This window comes from Echinops telfairi, unplaced genomic scaffold (genome assembly GCF_000313985.2).
Source record: "Echinops telfairi isolate 266 unplaced genomic scaffold, ASM31398v2 ScPeMD7_60;HRSCAF=208, whole genome shotgun sequence".
NCBI lineage: Eukaryota > Metazoa > Chordata > Mammalia > Afrosoricida > Tenrecidae > Echinops > Echinops telfairi.
This window is the reverse complement of record NW_022103958.1, coordinates 38,368,442-38,390,576: the sequence shown is the minus strand read 5'-3', so window position 1 is coordinate 38,390,576 and position 22,135 is coordinate 38,368,442. Positions and strand designations below refer to the sequence as shown.

General features: G+C 35.0%; 1 protein-coding gene and 1 non-coding gene across 2 annotated transcripts in view; both read left to right on the top strand.

The window, feature by feature from the left end:
- The window catches only part of FAR1 (fatty acyl-CoA reductase 1), a 74,650-nt gene extending 53,151 nt beyond the window's left edge, over positions 1-21,499 (top strand). The window contains exons 5-12 of the mRNA XM_004711559.3: positions 625-802; positions 1,831-1,875; positions 1,986-2,104; positions 3,153-3,220; positions 4,556-4,727; positions 11,644-11,773; positions 14,199-14,326; positions 15,975-21,499. Of these exons, the coding sequence (XP_004711616.1) occupies positions 625-802; positions 1,831-1,875; positions 1,986-2,104; positions 3,153-3,220; positions 4,556-4,727; positions 11,644-11,773; positions 14,199-14,326; positions 15,975-16,137 (1,003 nt within the window). The 3' untranslated portion in view covers positions 16,138-21,499. The remainder of the gene's footprint in view (positions 1-624; positions 803-1,830; positions 1,876-1,985; positions 2,105-3,152; positions 3,221-4,555; positions 4,728-11,643; positions 11,774-14,198; positions 14,327-15,974) is intronic.
- LOC115869895 lies at positions 7,604-7,762 on the top strand. The gene has a single exon (XR_004046420.1). It is a non-coding gene; the product is annotated as a U1 spliceosomal RNA (small nuclear RNA).
- Positions 21,500-22,135: the final 636 nt, after the last annotated feature.

Below are 22,135 nucleotides of genomic sequence, written 5' to 3'. Positions count from 1 at the left end.
GTTTACTGTAGTATTGGATAATTTCGCTAGTAAGAACATACATTGTTCAGTGCTTTACCTTAAATATTTAGGTTACTGAACCTCTTGTATTCGTTGTAAATGTATGTTCATTGTAAATTATATAATTAGCACGCTACTCTATTAGGTGATTGTAAACAGGTCTATAATCTGAACCTTTGGAGTCATCTAATTTGGAATTTATTTCGACCTTAGAAAGGAAATGTGAACTATGTGTTATAAATGTGAAATAGTTTCAGCAATACCTGAGGTAGCATCTCTGATCAGACTTTGAAATGTATGAATACTTAAGTGGTATAATAAAGACCATTAACTGATTCAGGTCAGGTTTTGCTACCTACCATGTTATTTATGAAAGAATTCATAATTTTCAGTTTGTGGAAATAGAAATTACAGATAGAATTACAGATAAGAATAAGGAATTGTAGATCTCTAGTTGATGCTTAATGAAAATAAGACCAACTTCTATATTTTTCATAAAAGTTGTCACCAAATCATTTTAATTAAAGCAACAGATATCTGTGCAGAGTGCAATGATAATAAAATATAATAAATTCATAATAAAACATTTAGAAAAATTTCAAATATACTTGCTTCCATTACTAGGTGGATGGATGATGGCCTAATAAATGATATCACCCCCAAATTGATAGGAGACAGACCTAATACCTATATCTACACGAAAGCCTTGGCAGAGTATGTTGTGCAACAAGAAGGAGCCAAGCTAAATGTGGCCATTGTGAGGCCGTCCATCGTCGGCGCCAGCTGGAAAGAGCCTTTCCCAGTAAGTTGCTCCGAAGTTCTTTGTAAATAAGTTATCTTCACATTTTAAGTTGTAATTCTGTATTAAAAGTTGGCAATTGTGTAATAGAAATATATATACTGGACATGGCACACTGGCAGAACAATTGTCTACTCATTGGAAGAGGCGATAATGGTTCTAATGTGATGGTGATTGTACAGAAATGCAGATCAACATTTACAAAAACCTAACTGAAAACTACAATAAAAGTTACGCAGTTTCATTGTCAGAGGGGAGACCACCATGCCTTATGAGTTCTGTGATTGACAAGAGACTGGACGAATACGTCAGCATTTGTTGACCTTTCCGAGTATTTGTTGATTTGTTCCTCTTACAAAGACGAAGAGAACAGAGATGAGCTTATTCAGAATCTTGTTTTATTTCATTTGCTAAAGCTCCAAATCAGGCAGCCCCTTCTAGAGGCAGACAGTCCTGTATAGATCCATAATGAAGAAAGCTATAAGATGGCTGCGATAGCTTGATATAAAAAATAGGACATAGGATAATGTTGAATCCCTGGAATTAGCTGATTAATTAATTAGTCGATTAACCAGCATGTAATTCAATTTAGGAAACACCCAGGTTTCTGTAATAACCATACATGTAGCCTCTCTAGTTACTTTGCCAATTATTCTGTTTTCCACTGTTTTAGGCAGTAGTTTTGAGGAGAATTTACCATTTCCCTTAATCTCAGAATGCAACATCAGTTAGTAGCTAACTTGAACTAGCGTCATTTAGCAAAATAATTTTACCGATATGAACTTTATTTATATTCCCTTTGCTGAGAGTTAGTAGTTGATCCCTTGAAACTGTTTCTGTACAGTTATTTGGGATCCCAGAAGACTACACCTATTTTAGACTAGGAGAAATTATTTGATCTGAATTTTAGTAGTTTAGCTTTTAGAAAAAGAACTAACAAGTGTGTATTTGAGGTTATAGATTTCAAATAAGTTTTTTACTTTGTAATATTTCTAAGTTCCCCCTTTCCCCTTTTTTAATTTTGGTATTAGGGATGGATCGATAACATTAATGGACCAAGTGGTCTCTTTATTGCGGTAAGTAAACATATTTGTGTATTTAATGTTTGATATATTTTTCTGTATATACCATCTAAAGATAACTCTGGCTTATATATCTTAAAGTGTTCTTTTTAATTTTAACAAAGGCAGGGAAAGGAATCCTTCGAACAATGCGTGCCTCCAACAATGCCCTCGCAGATCTTGTTCCAGTAGATGTAGTTGTCAACATGAGTCTTGCAGCAGCGTGGTATTCCGGAGTTAATAGGTATGAGGTGACAGTATCACTTGTTATATCTATAGTAACTGAAAGGGGAAAACAGAGCTACTGACTAATGTTAATCTTTCAGTCCTGATATTACTATACATATCTATGTATGTAATATGTATATGTATATCTATGTGTATGCATGTACATATGTAGTATCACTTCCAACTGTAAGTGTTGGTATATCATAGGTGATAGTAAGTGGTCTCTTTCATAATAGTCAGGAATTAATATTGATTCTCTTGTACTCCCTACAGAATGGGTAAATTTTTTATTGATTAAAAATTAGGATGGGAAAATAGTGTTTTATCTATCCTGTAAAATTTGGTGTAAACTTTAAAGAACTAAAATTCACAGAGTATGGCTTACATATATCAAATATGACATTCTACAGTAGTTTTAATTATGGGTATTTTTCTTTTAGAAGAGTAGTGGGATTATTGATATATAATTTCCAACTTCTCAACAACTTTCCTTTCTTATAAAACTGTACTTTTTCATGTTAATGCTTTAGCCTTAAAAAAAAAAGGAGATACGATTACATAAATAAATGAAGATGCTAAAAGAATTCTTGCAAAAATTCCATCATCTTTTAATTCCATTTTTGTATGGATTTTGTTGCAGCTCCCTTGTATTGTTTCTGGCAAAAAGGAACACAGCTCATAATTTAAAAATTTTCTTTAATAACTTAGAGCCTCTTAAAATGGAAAGCATGTAGGGAGATCTGAATTCATTGCTTGTTTTGTTGTTTTCTTTTCATTTCTTTCCATATACAATGAGGCATTGCTGCTAATGCAAATATAAGGGAGAAAACAGAGGGAAGGAGTGTGTGTGTGTGTTTATGAAAACTTTTTTTAATAGAGGATTAGAAAAAGGAGTTGTAAATAGCAAATCAACCATAAAAATCCTTTAAAGATTATTTTAACAGTAAATGTATAGAGAAAGTACCCATCATCCTAACTTATTTTTACTGAAATATCACCTAAGATAAAGGATGGGTGACTTTGACCTCTTTCTGTGTTTCCTTGTTTTGATCTTTTTCTTTCAGACCCAGGAGTATGATGGTGTATAATTGTACAACAGGCAGCACTAATCCTTTCCACTGGGGTGAAGTTGGTATGATTTAATTTGTGTTTTTGAATGTTAGAATAAAACTTGAAGAATTTAAATGTCCACCACGTTTCTGTGTTAGAATAACCCACAAGGCATTCAGGTTGCAGAGTTACCAATGTGTTATTTTAACAGCCAAAGTGGCTGTTAGATAGAAGTAATATCTATCAATATACGTATGGGTCATAGTAGGGCTTCACAAATTTTTAAAATTCTGCTGTATATTTGTACACCATCCCTTTTTGACCTTTGCCTTATTTTTACTGATATCTATAGTAATAGTTATAACTTATCTATGAAATAAAAGGAAATCTTTTTAACCTCCCTTATGGGTTTCCTTAGGCCTGATGTTGTCTGATGGGCAATATCATTTTCACCTGCATGATTTAGTGTATCAGAGGAGATCAAGTAGCTCAGAAGTAGGATGCATTTTGCAAGAAAATTTTCTATTTTATTAATCTTATGTATAGTCACAAATTCAGTGTGGTATAATATGCTACTAATTCTAAAATAGGATAAGGATAACTTAAAGCCATTTGAAAAGACATTTTTTTGAGTTGGTAGATCATTCTGCCCTACAGTTTTTCTACAGCATTTTAATTTCAATTTAAAGATTGACCTTTAGAGCATAGAGCAAAAATTAAAATTTAGAATGACTTAATGGTTATGGTATTTCTTAAAATAATATTCTTTTAAAAGAAAATACTTGAATCACCTTAAATAAGTTAGGCTGGTTTTAATGTTCTGTAAAGTTGAATAAAACCACGTTGAGCATATTGTTAGTGACTAACTCAATATGCTTCTCTATTATAGTGTTAATGTGGATATTAGGCGTGATTAAATGTTGGCATTGTATGACCTAAATAAGTTACAGCAGAAGTTAATCGTGGGTTGTGTTATGCTTGTTCGGTATCTGTTAATTTGAGCAACTTAATCAGAGGAGGATGGCTTTCCTTTTCTTTTAAAGTAAATACAGTGATAAGTATCTGGAAAGAGGAACAGAAAGAAAGAAGCTGTCGTGAGAGGTGAAGTGTAGAAAGTGACATAATAGACTGGCATAGGTAAAACATCCAAAATAATTTAACAGTAAATTTTAGCAAAAAACCATCAACTGCTCAGGACATTTCTAATTAAAATTCACAAATGGCAGTTCTAAAACCACTTGAGTTCAGTCCACTATTCATATTCTTCTAGCTACTATCAAGAATAGAAAAGGGTTTTTTTTAATGAGAGAACTCTGACATCTTTGATAAATATTTTGCATTGTAAAACATGACTTTTTTTCCCCAAACTTCATTACATGGTTATTATCAAAGCTGTTACACAACTTTTCTTCCTCAGAATACCATGTAATTTCCACTTTCAAGAGGAATCCTCTCGAACAGGCCTTCAGACGGCCCTATGTAAATCTAACCTCCAATCACCTTTTATATCATTACTGGATTGCTGTGAGCCATAAGGCCCCAGCATTCCTGTATGATATCTACCTCAGGATGACGGGACGAAGCCCAAGGTAATGGTGACTAGCTCTGTCTTTTCTGTTCCTCTGACTTTTAAACAACCCATGCTTACACTAAAATGTACATTAACTTTGTATTTGTTTATGTTTATGAGAAGGCTTAATGGCCTTTTATGAATGCGAAGACTCTTGAATTTAAGACTTTGTCAGAAAAGAAAAGGTCGTCTTGTAAGTCTAATTTGTTCTAAAGTTTGGATGATAAAATGTTAATTTGTCTCCACTTCTAATTTTAATTTTTCTTTGCCTGAATAACAAATAACACTCAAGATACTTTGATGCTTTATTTTTTGTACAGGATATTATGTGACTCATTTCTTCAATATGAATCCTTTTAACCAAGTAGTAAGATGCCCCTCCTGGAAGTTTTATTCCAATGACCTATGGGTTCTTTATTACAAGGGTGTCGACCATATAGTACCTGCATTATTGCTCGATCTTGCATTCAGGTTAACAGGTCAGAGACCGTGGTAAGAATAGCCGTAAATACACTATGTATTGGTAAGGTGGTGGAAGCTTGCTGGAGAGACTAAAAGTCGCTAGCATGAGCTTTACCTTTAGATTTACTAATCTAATAAATTGCAATCACAATCAGGATGTCAGGACATTTCTAATAATTGGAGGTATTTGGAGAGACTTTGTATCACATTTTATCTGGCTGTTGATATTCTCAGATCCCTGATATGGAAATGTCTAACACCCAGGTTGTCATTGTTATTATAAGCTGAAATTGAACCTCTTTCCTCTCCCCCTTTAAAAACTAGGGGTCAGTTTTATAGGGGATTATGGGTAAAATGTTTTTGCTTTAAACAGATGGTGTAATTTTATGAAAAAACAAGGATGCTTCTAGAAAATTAAATATCAAAATATGCCAGCTGCCTGTTCAGCTTATAATATGGTAATCACAATTTTTGACTGATTTTCCAAGTTGGAAATTGTATAATTTAAAAAGACAAATGTAAAACTTTCTATTTTCTTATAGTTGTTTTAGCCTGTCTTTAAAACTTTTATGGAGCCCTACAAACTTAAATAATCTTCTTTTAGTGTCCTTACCACATGGGCACAATGAAATGTAAGAGCATTTTTAAAACTGCATTGGAATTTTAGTGGCGAGTTCAGGGTTTGGGTATATGTAAAGAAAATGTTGAATTTCCATTAGCCGCTCAAAAATAAAAGTATCAGAATCTGTTACATGTAGGGATTTTTCTATACATTTAGTTGACTGTGATGTTCTTAGCACTATATGTTGAATACTGAAATATGTGAGAAATGTTGAATGAAAACATCTTGGAACAGAAAAAAAATACTTTCTGGGAAAAGCCAGCATACATCACAATTATCTTAGTTTTTCCTGGAGTGATCTGTAAAATACAATCTTTGTCATTTATTTTTTTATCACTAGAAAGCAGATGAAAATTTATGAATGACAGTGCATGCTTTTTAAGAATAAAAGTGTGGCAGTCTCGGCTAGAAAAGTCTAACTTGGTTCCCAAACTGAAACACCTTAAATTTATTGCAGTTCCTTATATAAAGAGAGGTTAGTAAATGTAGAAAATGAATAATAGCTAAAGTTCACCAATTAACTCAGAGTAGATGTTGCTACATAACAAATTATCTCAAGTTTAGTGATGTTAAACATGGTATAAAACAGCAACAGTCATTTTGTAAAAATGTTTCATTTTATTATATTTCTCAGAATAAGGAATTTAGGACGGGCTTAATTAAGCAGTGGAGTTATAACTTGTACTGTGGTTGTGGTCAAGTGGAGGTTAAAGGTGAAAAGAGTTGGGGGAAGTAGAGAGGTGAGGCAGCTGGGAGGATGGTTGGCCAAGCGTCACTGCTACTGTGTGTAGTTTCAGATCTCTCCATAGAGCCTTTTGGCATGGAGGACTGACTGAAGACTTGAAGGGGGAAGTGTTCTAGCAAGCAGCGAGGAGACTACACTGTCTCGTTTGGCCTAGGTATGGTAGCCAAGCAGTCTCGCCGCCACTTCACTCTTTTAGTTACAAACGAGTGATAAGCCTTGTCATATTGTAGAAAAGGAGCCATATGCCCCCATCTCTTGAGGAGATAATAACTGAGATCATGTTATAAATAAGGAGGTGAGAAGGAAGATACTGTTTTAAACCATTTTTTGGAAAGTGTAGTTTGTTACAGCCAGCCCTCCCCCCTGAAAAATTTATACCAGGATTGTATTTAAAATTATGTCCAATTGTGGATGCGGCTCTGGAGGAGTATACTTTTGTGAATATAGCTCCTCAAGTACAGTTCCTGAAGTATTGATTTGAAAACCCATGAATTAAAGGGAAAAGTTTTATTCCAGCCCCTTATACCCAACATAGGGGGCAAGCATAGGGTGATAGCTTTGGATAGGAAAAGGCAAAACAAGAGAGACACAGCTGTCATTGAGCCATAACAGTTCTTACATCCACCCGGGCTCATCGTGCCAGTTTCTTAAGTAGGGTTCGGTCCTCTGCCTTGGAAGTTTGCCAAGACCCTCTAGTCTCTTGTCTCTGCCATCTAAGTCGTCCTTCCTCTTGTGTAAGAAATGGGTTGTGTGTGCACTGAGTGACCCTACTCAGAGAAAGTTGGGAGCATAAGGAGAGGTCAGAAAACTTATTTTTGTAAAAAGCCATATAGTAAATATTTTCGTTTTTATGGATTATTTGGTCTCTCTTCAGTTATGTTACTGTAGTGTGAAAGAAGCCAGAGACCGTCTAACGTGGTCACGACCATGTTACAAAAACAGAGTAGTGGACTGCATTTGGCCTGCAGGCCATGGTTTCCTGAACTCTGATCCAGAGGCCTTTTAGCATTTTGTAGTCACCGAATCTTTAATTGCAAGCATATAATTCTTTTAAAAATTATTTATAATACTTACCTGGCAGGGGAGATACCATGATCACGAAGGTGGTTTTCCCAGGGCGAGGCTTATCCATTGCACTCCGGATGTGCTGACCCCTGCGATTTCCCCAAATGTGGGAAACTCGACTGCATAATTTGTGGTAGTGGGGGACTGCGTTCGCGAAAAAAAAAAAAAAAAAAAATTATTTATAAAACCTTTTACTCCATTAGACCAAAGTCATACCTTCAGATTGCTGAGAAAATGCCCTTCTCTTTCTTGATTCCCATAGGAGGTTACTGTGGAACAACCTCCTTCATACAGTTTACTCTTAAATCCTGTCTTTAAACAATAAGGTTTCTGTGAGATGTGTCCCTGTGATTAGGAGAGAGCTTTTTGTCTGTCAGAAAGATGCTACGAAGCACTACCTTAGTGTTTTCTGAAGCTTTTCAAAGGTATTTAAAGCCCCACCCAGGATTCGATATATGCTGAAAAGCCATTTCTTTAAAGAATTCCTTTATGCTTCTTTCAAATTCCACTTAAAGTAGTGGGATTTTAGGATCATCTCTCCTCTGTTTACTGTGATTGCCAGAAAGCGCCTTCAATACTGGCCCCAAATCTGATAGCATGTTTATTATAATTTCTGTTATGCATAATAAGCAGGTAACAGTTTTATTAAATTTTGTCAAACCGATGGTCTTCTTTTAAAAAAAAACTATCTTCCTCATTTTCTTGTAGACTTCTGCTGATAACCCTTTTGGTTTTACTAGCAGTCTCCCTAATAACCCCATTCTATCAACTACTTGATATTAAAGTCATTGATGTGTTTTAGTTTGTATTGTAGCACTAGCACCAGTGCTAAGATCGCTCCTGTTATCATTGTTGCATAACATCCCACAGTTAGTGGCGTAATCCAATTACTTTGCTTATCTCTGATGCTTTCTGTGGCCAGGCATTTTCTAAGGGCTTGGCTCGATGGTTCTGGCAGGTACAGTGTGGAGGGAAGTAGACTAAAGAGATGCAGAGCAGCTGGGGTGGCCAGGCATCGTTCTCTCTGCCTGTAGCCTCAGCCTCTCCATGTGGTCTGTCCACATGGACCAGCTTGGGCTTCCTCACAACATGGCAACTTCAGGGGGAGTTGGACAGCATGCGTGGCAACAGAAGGCTTCAAGGGTGAGTATCCCAGTGAGCAAGGCAGAAAGTTCCATCACTTTTACTAATATAACCTTGGAAGTTATGGTGTTACTTCCATTTCATTTTATTGGTTACAAGTGACCTTCAGTTTTGATGGGGAGGGGTTTAAGAGGTGAAATTGTAAATGTAGGACAGGGGATGATATTGCAGCCATCTTTAGAAATGAAAACTGCTACAAATGGGAAATAGCAAGTAAAGAATACTCTTACTTGAGTCAGATCTATCCTTTGTGAGGCCAGCTTTCTAAATATCAAAGCAGGCGTGATTCTTGACCTCTGGGAGCTTATCATCTAAAACCAACATGGGACATAAGGTTTTTTATTTTGGCGATTTTATGTTATTTACAAAGTTTAAAATGTACCTTTTAAACTTTTGTATAGATGACTGTTGAGCAAGGCACTAGGCATCATGCTATTTATTGGGGGATTTAATATGGTACTTTTATATTAATAGCAAACATTCATGGTATCCACTTTACTCTCAGAATTTTGAGCCGAAGCTAGCTACAAGTCTGATTTGCTGTATATCTTGACGTAATTATAAAAAGTTACAACTAAGACATACCTCACATGGCTTTTAATCATTGGGGACTAGAATACCTGGTATTGTTACGTGTAGAAACAGGGTAAATTATTCATTTCAGCACTTAAAATATAGTGGCCATTGCTTCACTGTTCAAAACACATCTCCAAAAACAGAAGCTCCATAGTCTCGTTCTTCGATTATTTAGCTTAACTTCTCTGAACCTGGTGTTTTTCATCTGTGCTTCTCGACTAGGAGCCCTGGTAGTGCTGATGTTAAAGTGCTCTGCTGCTAACTAAAAGGTTGGTGGTTTGAACCCACCCGCGCTGCTCCACAGAAGCAAGATGTGATAGTCTGCTTCCTTCTATAAAGATTTGCAACCTTGGGTTTACAGTTCTGCTCCGGGCTGAGGGTTGTTAAGGGTTGGAATTGACTCAACAGCAGTGGGCGGGTTTTGATTCTCAACTAGGGACAGTTCTATTCCCTGGGGAGCTGTTGACAATAAATGGAGATAGATTTAATTATTGAAACTGGGCGAGGAGGGCTCCTGGCATCTAATGATAAGCCAGGGATGTGACCAGCTCCTTAGAGCGCACAGCAAAGAATTATCTGGCCTAAAATGTCTAATGCGGAGTCGGAGACTCTTAACTTAATGCTCATTAAGATTTTCCCCTTCTCTGAAGGATTGTCGTTATTATTTGAATTTTGCCACAGTAAAGAAATAACTACTTGGAGCACACCTGGCCAGATGATCACAGCACGTGCTCTTGTGGCATGACATTCCTGACCAAAGACTGATTGATGGTGCAACCTTTTGCTTTTTTTTACCCTCCATAGCATTCAATGTAGTACTTTTGTTGCCTGATCATCTATACATTTTCCCTATGTATATGGCCTTTGAAATTTATTTCCCCCATTTTTATTATAATCATGTTTTTAATGACTGAGTCAATGATTGCTTTTAGGGTAATGCTGTCACTTAAATGAGTCTCAAGACCAGATGAGAATGGTCAGTGAAAAATAATTCATGATCTATGTAGGAAAACCAAGTTAATCAAGTGTATGTCATTTGAGTGCATATTGGTTGTGATTGTGTATATTGTTTTAGTTGCAAATCTGTTATATCTCTCTGTTGGTTGTCAGACAAAAATAATCTGATTTCTTCCCTTCTGGAAGAAGCGTGTGTCTCTCTCCCCCACGTGCTTCCAATCTTTATAAATCATTCATAACCAAACAGACTTTTGTTGTTTAGTAATTCTTTTCATGTTTAGTGGAGATTTTATTTTAGAATCACTTTATTACATGAACTACAGATTTTTCTTTTCATGGTTCCTATTATCTCATTTTCTCACAGTATTCTGGATTCAGGTTTTCTTCCCCTCTCCATTTCTTAAGTTCATTCTTAAATTTAGGGCTTTCTAAACTACATATAATGCCAGTTTTTATTGTTGGAATCATAATGGAATTATTTTAAAATATTTTTCCAAAAAATTTTATCTTTTATCTGAAATTGGATCTTTTCGGTGTTTAAAAAAATTTTTTTTCCTTATTTATCAGAGCTAATTATTACATTGTAATTATTACCAATTGGATTAGTGTAATGATATCAATGACTTTCAGTATTATGCGTAAACTGGTAGATTTAAGTATCAATGTTCCTGCCCTATTAAAATGAAGCAAATTAAAAAAATTAGTGAATGCCCTTATTTCTATTGGGGGTCTAAAGGGGAGATGCAATGTTTGAATTCATTTTTCAGGAAATTTCATCAGGAGTCATTGAAATCATGGCACTTTTAAACGATAAATTGTGGCACCAATCATTGTGAAAAGGAATGTTGTTGTTATTTTTTTAAAATAGCATTGACTGCATGGAAAACAAATATTTCTGTATACTTAGCTGTCAAGATTTGAAATTGTAAAGTTATACACAGTACTGTGAATTTCCAGGAAAATCTTAGGCATTATAAATTTACAGGTAAATGCACCTGAGGTAAAATGTAGTTTAAAAACAAAAACAAAGGGATATTAATTTAATTCACTTATTTGTCTAGTATCTTACTTAAAATTTTACCTTGTAAAGTATTCCCTTTGCAAATTAATTTCATGTATTAGAACAAATCTATGTAGAGTGTATTGAATGAACTTAATTGCTATGAAAATTTTCTTTCACATTCAAAAAATGTTATCCTAAGATGCAGAAATATTTGAAAACCCTGCTGGTTTAATATTCTTATTGAATTATGCATTGTATTTTAATGATAATAGCTATATTGGTGGGTACTGGTACTTTGGGCAGTAGTAGAATTTTCCCTAATCTAGCAAAATATGAACTTGTCCATTTTTCTTACAATACAGGATGATGAAAGCAATAACTCGCCTTCATAAAGCAATGATGCTTCTTGAATATTTCACAAGTAATTCTTGGGTTTGGAATACTGACAATGTTAATATGTTAATGAACCAGCTAAACGCCGAAGATAAAAAGGCTAGTATTTTATCTTTTATATTAGAAAGTACTCAGCATACTAGAGAGCCATTAGCAACATGAGAAATAATTGGATATTTTCCATAACCATTGTACATCAAGAAAGTTGATCTATTTATAGTTTCTCATTAAAGCTTCAGTTAATTGTTGGTGGTAAATTAAAGTTACTTTATCTTAGTATTTATAGTATAAGTTTGACCAAAATTTTCTTTATGTTGGTTAAAAAAAACATTTGACTTTATATGCTTTTTTTCTCCGAACACCTTTGTCTCAGAAAATATTTTTTTTCCAGAAAATATTTTTATACAGTTTTTATTATCAATCAGTATTTCCATATATCCCCTCTTAGTATGGAAATTAAATAAATGCTCAGCTGTTAACCCAAAGGGTAGCGCATCAAAGAAAGACCTAGTGATAACCTTCTGAAAAGTCAGCTGGTCCAAGCCTTTTGGAACACAGTCGGACTCTGACAGAACGTGGCTCTCCTTGAGTTGGAATCAGTTCTGTAACTCAAAAGCCAAACTCGCTGTCATGGAGTCACTTCTGACCCTTAGTGATCCCATAGGACATTGGAACTGCCCTGTGGAATCAACCCCAGGGCTGCTGCTACACATGTTCACATGCTCCACCCGACACCTTTTCTTGAATTTTGAGGAAACTTTTCCTCAAAAATTACTTTTTGTGTATTCATTCTATTTTTTTTCCTCTGCTACTTTTGAATTTAAGCTCGTGTGTGTGTGTGTGTGTGTGTGTGTGTGTGTGTGTGTTTGAGGTTATGTTGTTGATTTAACATGCATACCAAACAACAGGTTAAGCAATTTCTATAGCCTTCTTTATAATGATATTTAGGGCTGTACGATGTTAAAGTTGTGCTTACTAGCCTCACCAAGTTCTAGGGTTTCTCATTACTTTAGTTCTTTGTTTAAACTCCATATGTAGGTGTAATTATTTTATTTGTTAGATTTTGTTGCTTTATTTGTATCAGTTTTTATTTAGGTTCAGTTGTTTATTTACTGGTATCTTTGCTCGCCATTCCTTCTTCTCTGTAGGGTTATTTTCTTTTTGTCTGAAATACAGTTTTTAGAACATGATCTGTGCTAAACCTCACAAGCAGGTATTAAAAGTGTATGCAGTCAGTATTCATTTAGATTTACCAACATATTTACATTTTGTTATTACTTTATTATCTCTTCCTCCATCTCTGGACTTCAATCTGGAATCGTTTTTCTTGTATCTGGGAATATCCTTATGTAGGGATTGTCTGGTATCATGTTTCAATTTTTATTTTATGGAAACGTCTTTATTTCATCATTATTTTCCAAGATAGTTTTAGTGGTATAGCATTCTAAGTTAGATATTTTATTTCAGCACTCGGAAGGCATGTTTTCATTGTCTTGCTGGCTTCCATTGCTTCTATTCAGAAGTCAGCTGTTGTTCTAGAAACTGTCCCGTCAGAGGTAATCCACATGGCCTTTTCTTTAATGTTTGTCTTTTGCTTTTGGCAGTTTTATTGTTATATTCCTAGATGTGTGTGTGTGTGTGTGTGTGTGTGTGTGTGTGTGTGTGTGTGTGTTTTGAATTTGAAGCTTGGTATATCGTGATTTTTGTATTGCTTCTATCCAGTTCTTTTCCACTTTTCCTCTTGAAATTCAATTACTCAGATATGTAAGTGTCTCATAATATTGCCTATTTTAATTAGAGCCTCCAGTGTGGGGGGGGTGTTACCATATTTTCATGATTCACTTACAGTAGCAGTTTTTGTTTGTTTAGAATTGGCTATTATCAGTTATTTGATGGTTTATAGTGAATAATCTCTTTGTCACTCAAAAAATTTTTTTTCCATCTGCCTGAAGACTGAGGAGCACCCAGTGGTACATGGCCTTCTCAGCTTGCCATCAGGAAGCATTTCTGTAAGGCTTCCTTTCTGGATATGTGCTCTGTTCATCAAATAGCCTACTCTCTGTTACCTAAACTACGTGGGTTTTCATTGCACATTCTCTCTCTTGATGTCAACAGTGTTCTTAGAAAAATTCATCTGTGTGTGGTGTACAGTATGTATTGAAGAAAAGGGAGATTGCAAATAGAAAGGAATGGGAAATGCATAAAGTAGTAAGGAGTACACAAATGTAAACAATGGGATTATTTTAAAATAAAATAATTCATGTTTCTCTTTATTTTTAATACACTCATCTTCAGATCTTGATGAGTTTCAGATTATCTTCCAAATCTGTATATGTTTAAAAGAAGGTATGAAATAGGAATGAAACCATTCTTGTGACTAGCAATAAGATTTTGCAAGTTTATTCTTTATTTAAACATTTTATAATTGTGTTTTTTAAGATTGGCTCATATGAAAAATAGGAATTTTTGACTAGTTGTGATAACAGTTACTCATAAGAGCGATCAATATTTTTCATTAATGTAGACATTTAATATTGATGTACGGCAGTTGCATTGGGCAGAATATATAGAAAACTACTGCATGGGAACTAAGAAATATGTCCTGAATGAAGAAATGTCTGGTCTTCCTGCAGCTAGAAAACATCTGAACAAGTAAGTTTTTCATGGATTTAATTGCTTGTCTTGCTGTGAAATAAGCAATCTCTTTATAAGTTGTCATGGTTTAATGAAAGATACTGTATTGCACTTAGGAAAAGAACTTACCTTTGAACTAGAATGTGGTAGTAATAATTTTAACCTAAGATTGTTAAGACTTACTGCCTTTTAAAATTGTTATTAATCGTTTTATTGAGTGCTCTTAAAGATATTATAACCACCCATAATTCAGTTAGATCAAATGTAATTTTACAATTGCTACCATCAGCAGTTTCAAGACATTTTATTTCTTCTTGAACTCTTTGATATCAGCCCTCCTTTATCCCCTCCCTCCCCCACCCTACCCCCCAGGAGCCCTTATTATTATATATTATTGTTATTATTTGCTATATCTTACACCATCCATTGTACATATTCACCTGCAGTTCGGTTATTCATTCCCCTTGAGTGGGGTTGGGCATACAGTCATCATTGCTATCAGCTCCCCTTTCCCCTCCTCTCTTCCTGTACCCCTACTGTTTCTGAAGAGTTATCTATCTTGGCTTTCAGGCATCAAATGGTCTTAATTATGTAAGTGAACATACACACATCTAGCAAAATTAATGAGGTAAAACAAAGACCATACTAGTAAGGGGAGGAAATATTAGAGAACTAGAGGATAGTTATGTTCTTTTTAGTTTAAAATAGGACTTAAACTGAAGATAATTGAAGTTTTGCTGGCTTTTTTTTTTAACCCTATTCAAGTACATTTTTGGAAAAGGAGAAGAGATACAAACACTGTCATTCCGTGCCAGAATTCTTTGTTTATAAAGGTGGTATTCTATTCCTTTATGAAAGATTATACATTCTGATTATAAAAAATAAATCACTAAATCCATTAGAGTTGCAGATAAATTAAGTAGTAGTTTTTTATTTGTGTAGTGCTCTTTATTCCATTTTTAGAACAGTTTTCCGAACTTTCACATTATCTTTTTCATGTTACACAATTACATAAGGGTTTACAGGGCAACCACGTTTACAGAAGAGGAAACTGAGGTTTAAGAATGTTGTTTTTGTTTAGGTCCTATCATATTAAATGTCAAAATAAGTGAGAATCCTCATCTTTGCTTACTAATTCAAAGATCTCTCTATCTATTGTTTCTACGGAATTTATATAACGGGATTGAGATTTTGAAGATTTGTATGCCTTTCAAGCACCATCCAAAGTGTTTTGAAACGTGAACAAAGTCACTTGTATTTTTTAAGAATGGAAGGTACTCCTTTTATAGAACCACTGCCATGTTTCATGCCTGCATGAGGATTTGTGAGCAAAGGGCAAATGGGCCAATCCTCACCCAGAATTTCAAGGGACATTTGTTTGACTTATAATGTATACGATGTCTTGATTGAATTAATCTGTATACCAAATAAACCATTCTCAAAGACTGAATTCATTGTTAATATAGATGCATCGTAGATTAGTCTGGCTTAAGTTGACGGAAGTCAGCTTTATAACTTAAGAAATTTAGTTTAACTTTCATATAAGGTTCAAATTCATACAGATTTCCACTTTGTCTATATTAAAAACTGAGTAGTATAGCTGCTGTCCAACAATGAAGTATTTTGGAATCGAATTGCCTGACATGTCCCTTCATTTGCTTTCCAGGTTGAGGAACATACGTTATGGTTTCAATACTATCCTTGTGATCCTAATCTGGCGCATTTTTATTGCAAGATCACAAATGGCAAGAAATGTCTGGTACTTTGTGGTTAGTCTGTGCTATAAGTTTCTGTCATACTTCAGAGCCTCCAGCACAATGAGATACTGAAGACAAGAATTTAGCATTAGAACATCTATGCATATGGTGGTCTAAATGCACAAAATGTAAATTTTACTTAAGTCATCTCATCTTTTGTCAAGACATTAAACCATCTTAAAGCAAATGTGGAGTACATTATGGTACATTTTATGTAACATTTTAATGTTTATGCTCATGAAATCCTTGTGAACACACTGTGGTGTGCCAGCTCAAATCTGTAATAACCACCAAAACCATAATTTTTAACACTTTGATCCCTGGGGATAGGGGTGGGGTGAGGGTAGAAGTGGGAAAATAGGAACACTGACCAGTATAACTGTGCAATTCTGGAACAATTCATTGCAATATGCCTTAAACTCATAGTGAATTTCCAATTCTAATATTCAGTGCAATGGAAAGTGTCTTTGGACAGGAATACTTTCTAAGTTGCTACCATTGATTAACCAGTGTTTCATTTTTATTGTAAGTTGAAGTGAGTTTTAATTTTGTTAAAGTTACAGCTGTACGATTTTCACATCATCCTGTTACTGAGTGGTCTCAGATATGGAAGATATGTTATGTTTTTGTGTCTTTGTTTCTTGTTCAAGGTCTGGTGCAGATCGTTTTACTATAAACAGTCTAGTACTTTCATAATCAGAAGGCTGTATTACTCTAAAGCCCATACTGAGTCTAATGTGCTCGACTCAAATCAGCATAAACTGGATTTTTTGAAGGAATGTGACAGCAAATTTAATAAAACTTAGTATTAAAAATAATAGAAATTAAATTTTCTTCTCCACATTATGGTGAAATGAAAATCCTGTGAGAGTTCGTATGTTTTGAAGCAGGAGGATTTCTTGAGCCTTCACTTGAGGAGCAGGAAGGGATTTACCGTACATTTGTGTACTGTCCTTTATAAACTTTCTTCATACAATTTTAAAAAGACTTGTACTGTCTTTCCAATGAAAACTGAAAGTGCATTATTACGGGAGAATGTATTTTCAGGTAGTAATAACTTAAGGAAATGTTCTCATATGTGTAAACACATACTAATTTTTTATCTTAAAGTCAAAATACCTTCACGAAGAAAAAATTAATGTGTATAAAATCAAATAAAGGATTTTATTTACATACCACATGAAGTAGCAAGCTGTGGAATGAGTTTGAAGATACCATCTATTTTTTCTGCATGTGGCTTTAGCTTTCAAAGGAATGCATTATAGAAACAAGAAGATTGGTGTCTATTTTAATGATACATTATGATTCCCTTTAAATTGTAACAGTAGTTAATTCTATTCACTGTTTTAACATACATTTGATTTAACAGATTATTCAGCCTAATATTGTTCTAATTAAGCTGACCAAATTGTACTATATTTAAATCATCAGCAGTATATCTTGAATAAAATTAGGGAGATCAGGTCACAATACAAAAATTACTTAGAACTTTACATCTAAATTATTTTGGCCGATTTAAGTAAATGCAGTGTATAAGAAGTTTATACTTCACAACTATGTTGTGAAAAAACTAAATGTAAAGGAAATCACCTTCTTGCCAGGTGTGTAATCTTGGAAAGCAAAAATGCTTCCATGTTGAAGCCAGATTTTCGGTAGTAAAACTTTTAAACATTTATTTAAAAAGAAAAGTGTATATAAAGTAAAATTAAATACATATATATATTCTTTAAAATGATACTAAAGTCTAGGAGCATACCTCGTATAAGGTGTGTGAGACATGAGAATGTGTAACACGGAATCAGTGATGCTGCCTCTGATTTTACGAAGCCCACACAGTTAGCTGCAGACGCTCTGCCCACTGGTTACTGTTTCTCTGACAATATGGTAACATTTGTATGATTTTTATGCTTCCGCCAAATATACTTTGAATCAATTGAGTTGTATTTGTATGTTGCAACAGAGTCAGGAACAATGTTGGCAGAGTTGTGAAGTATTTAGAGATGTGGGTCTTCTGAACGTTGTACTGTTCTCTGCTTACAGTTCTCTAAAGTGTAACCTTTAAAGAAATATCAAGTGGGAAGATGCTGAGGCTGCTACATTGATTTGTTTGTTTAGACTGTTGTTGCCAAAAGAAAGCTGATGAATAAATTAAATAACTATTCTGGAATTTAAAGTTCTAAAACTACTAGAAAGAATGGAGAATGTTGATCCACATCAAATAGACCTCAAGTTTGACTCAGTATTTTAAGGTTTTGGAAATCCTTTCATTTAGAGCTTTTAGATTTGTATTTGATTATACCTTGACAGACTTTAATGATAGCTTATCACTCAAATACTCTGAGTATTTGAACTCATTTGTTAAAGCTATATTCTAAAAACAATTCCCCCCCACACCAATGCATTTTGAACACTTAAAATCATTGTGATTACATTTAAGTTTGATTTGATACCATTAATGTGTCTTAAACTCAACAAGAAGGATGGCAGTATGTTCTTTTGCTTAAGGGTTATATAAAATAATGTTTTAATATGTGTAAGAAGACTTGAACGCCGGGAGGAAAAAGTCTGATTTATCCCCTTTTTGTATGCTTATTTTCAGGCGCTGGTTGGGGATTTTTTATTTTGCTTTAAATGTAAATGAATAGTCTTTTATAAGAATTAAATAGACGCATTATTGGGTGCCTTTGTAAACCAAAAAGGAATAAATGAATCCCTATATTTCCATTATAATATTTATTGTATTTTTACATTCTGTAAGTTATCTTTGGGATAATGTGGTTAAGATTCTAGGAAGCAGTCTTCACTTCTTGGCTTTTTTTTTTAAGTGGATTCATTAATTTAGTGCCCTAACTTTATTTATTTAATTCAGAATCTCTTAAACAGCATTTTAATGTAAGCAGCATGGAAGCAGGACGAATGCTTTCTGTAAAAGTATGATTTTTACATCTTAGCTGCAATGAGGCAGTTTTCTGTACCCTAGAAACGGCCCCAGGCAACTGCCAGGTGCACTATTGGGCCCCAGCCATCCTTTTCCACGTCGAATGGTGTCACATGAGTTTGCAGGCACATTTCCAATAATTTATCTACCTGTTGGGTCAGGTGCATTAGGGTAAACTGCATTGGGTAAGGTACATTCACTTGTTAGTAATAGAGATGGACCGGATCATTAAAAAAAAAAATTAGGCTGGGATGCCAGTGAATGTTAGTGAATGGCTGGTGCACATGCTCTTTCTTCTAGGCTGACTTGAAGCCCTCACTGAAACCATTAGAACTGAGTTGGACTATGGTAAAAGAGTCTTGCTTTATTTTTTGAAAACTTTCAAACCTTTGTATGAGAAACTGGAAAAAAGGAATATTTTTGTACACTGCATAATTTAATATGGAAATGAGTGAATTAAATGATTAGCCTCTGAAGAAATATGAAATGTTTTCTTACTGAATTTATAATTTTGGCTAGTGATTAAGAATATATGGGGGAGGAGCTTCAAAAATGTGTAGAAAAATGGAATTGAAATATAATAGAATCTTTCCATAAACTTTAAGCACATTTATATGTGCTTTTTTTTTTAATGTCCTTTTTGATGATTGTATTTTCTTGGCATATTTCTCTGTATCCCTAATGCCACTTGTAAGATTTATAAGCAAGGTTGTGCAAAATTGTTCAGTAATTCTTTTTGTTATCTTTACTAAGAAAAAAATGTGAGTACCATTAAGTTCGATGTGGTACTTTACAAGTTAATGGCTCTAAAATACTTTTAATTTTTTTTTTTAAAAGTAAAGCCTGAAGTTTAATGTCTTTACTGTGAGCCTCACCTCAGAACTATAAGACAAATTGCCCGTTTTGGGGAACTGGGTGTGGGATAGAAGGGACTGATATTACAGATAATACTTATAATACCTGTACTTTTACACAGGGGAAGAAAGGCAATCACGATTTTAAAATTTTTATCAAACTGTTAAAACAGTCGTAGTTATTATTTACCTTGAGTCTCTTCTAGATACTTTAATTTATATTTTCTCTTACAACTACCTAAAGTTGAATTTGGTTTCTTTTAAAGAATTCCTTAACTTTCTGCCCTTAAACAGAAAACCTAGTGATCTGTCTCATGGGTGTGCATCTGAGACACACACAAACACACACAATTTCTCACACTCACACCCTAGGGTGAGTGTGTGTTCATTTTGCTAGGTGCCATCTAGTCAGTTTGGGCTCGTGGTGATCCCTTGTACAACAGAATGAAACACTGCCTGCTCCTGGGCCATCTGCACATTCATTGTCATGTGCGAGTCCATTACTGCAACCACTGTCAGACCGTTCTGTGGAGGCTCTTCCTTTTTTTCACCGACTCTACGAAGCATGATGCGTCCTTCCCAGAGGCTGGACCCTTCTGATACACGTCCAAGGGAGGAGAGAGAAAAGCCTCACACTCTTCGCCTATAATTCTGTATTGTATATAAGACTATATTTCTTCCATGAGAGATTTGTTCTTCTGGCCACTCATGGTATACTCAAATTCTTTTGCCAACACGATAATTCAAATTCATCAGTTCTTTTTTAGTCTTTTATTCATTCTCCACATTTTACATGCCTATGAAGCAGTTGAAAACACTATGGCTTGGGCTGTGATAGTGAGGGGAAAGCCCAAAGGATGGGCGCTTGACTGGCTGTTTTCTCAGCATCTCCGGCATTGTGGTAGCGGTCTGGTCCCCGTGGAGAAGGATCTAGGTAGAGCTCAGCGTTACAGGGTCAGAAATAACCAGCTCAGTCTACCAAAATGGGAACCGTCTCTGGGAGTTTGTTCTCTATAAACTCATAATTGATTTATAAACAAGTATGCCAGTGTAGCATTACACTGGGAATTAAATGAGAAACAATACTAAAGGACTGGGATTACTTCATAGTGGAGATGGGGCAAACGCTTCAGGTGGTAGACACCAGAGAAACTGGTAGTCACATAAATACATTTACCAAGTAAGCCCGAAGCTTAACAAATGAACAATTTCAAGTGCCATAGCAATCTTTAGATTGTTCTCTGCTCACAAGAGAAAACTTCTATCTCAATATCTGGAACTGAAAACTGAGAATTCATTGACTCTGACCTGTTACTGGAAGAAAGATACATTTTTTGCCTTTGGTATTTGGGCTGCCAATTACAAGGTTGATGGTTCAAATTCCAGCTGCTCTGTGGGAGAAAGATGAGGCTGCTCCCATAAAGATTTACAGCCTCAGGTTCTATGACTTGAGGGCAATGGGTTTTTGTTTCTGGAAGTTATTTTAAAACAAACTCTTTGGTTCAAAAATTGTTAGGTTCACTGCAGAAAACTTGAAATATGAAAGAATAAGATGTGAAAAGCTAGATTGCATTAACTGTACTGTGTATAAACCTTTATATTTTGTCTTAGCCACTATTAAAAAACAAGATCTATTATTCTATTAGATTGAACTTGCTTGTTTACTTTATCCTCCATTAGATTGTGAACTTCCATTGGAGGCAGGACATATGTATTTCTTAAGGTATTTGGCACATACAAGCTACTTAAAAGTTTCAGTTTATTTGAGAGAACAAAGTTCAGCCATCCCGTCATCAGTTATACACTGAACTGTTATGCTTCCTATTATGTATACATTTTACCTTTTATAAGCAAGACATTTGACAAAGGACTATTTAAGTTTACACATTGTCTTAGTTATTTAGTGCTATTATAGCAAATGCCACAAACATAAATCTATTCTGTCACAGTTGAGGCTGAAAATGAATTCAGAGCACTGACTCCAGGGGCAGTCCCTTCCTCTCATTGGCTTTCAGGGAAGGTCCTTGTCTCTCAGTGACTTTGGGTCCAGTGTTCTCTAGAGATACCCATGTTTCTTGGCATCAATCCTCCCGTGGGTTCAGGAGGTTCTCAGCCCAGGGGACACCCCAGGTCCAAGCTCCTTCCTTGAGGGCACTAAGGGCCTTTTTCTGCTGGTACTTCTCCCAACTTTTATTTCTTTTCAGATAGAGGTGATGCAGGCCACCCTTCATTGGAACTCCCTTTACCTGGGATCATTGCTATGACCCACCTTCCTCCC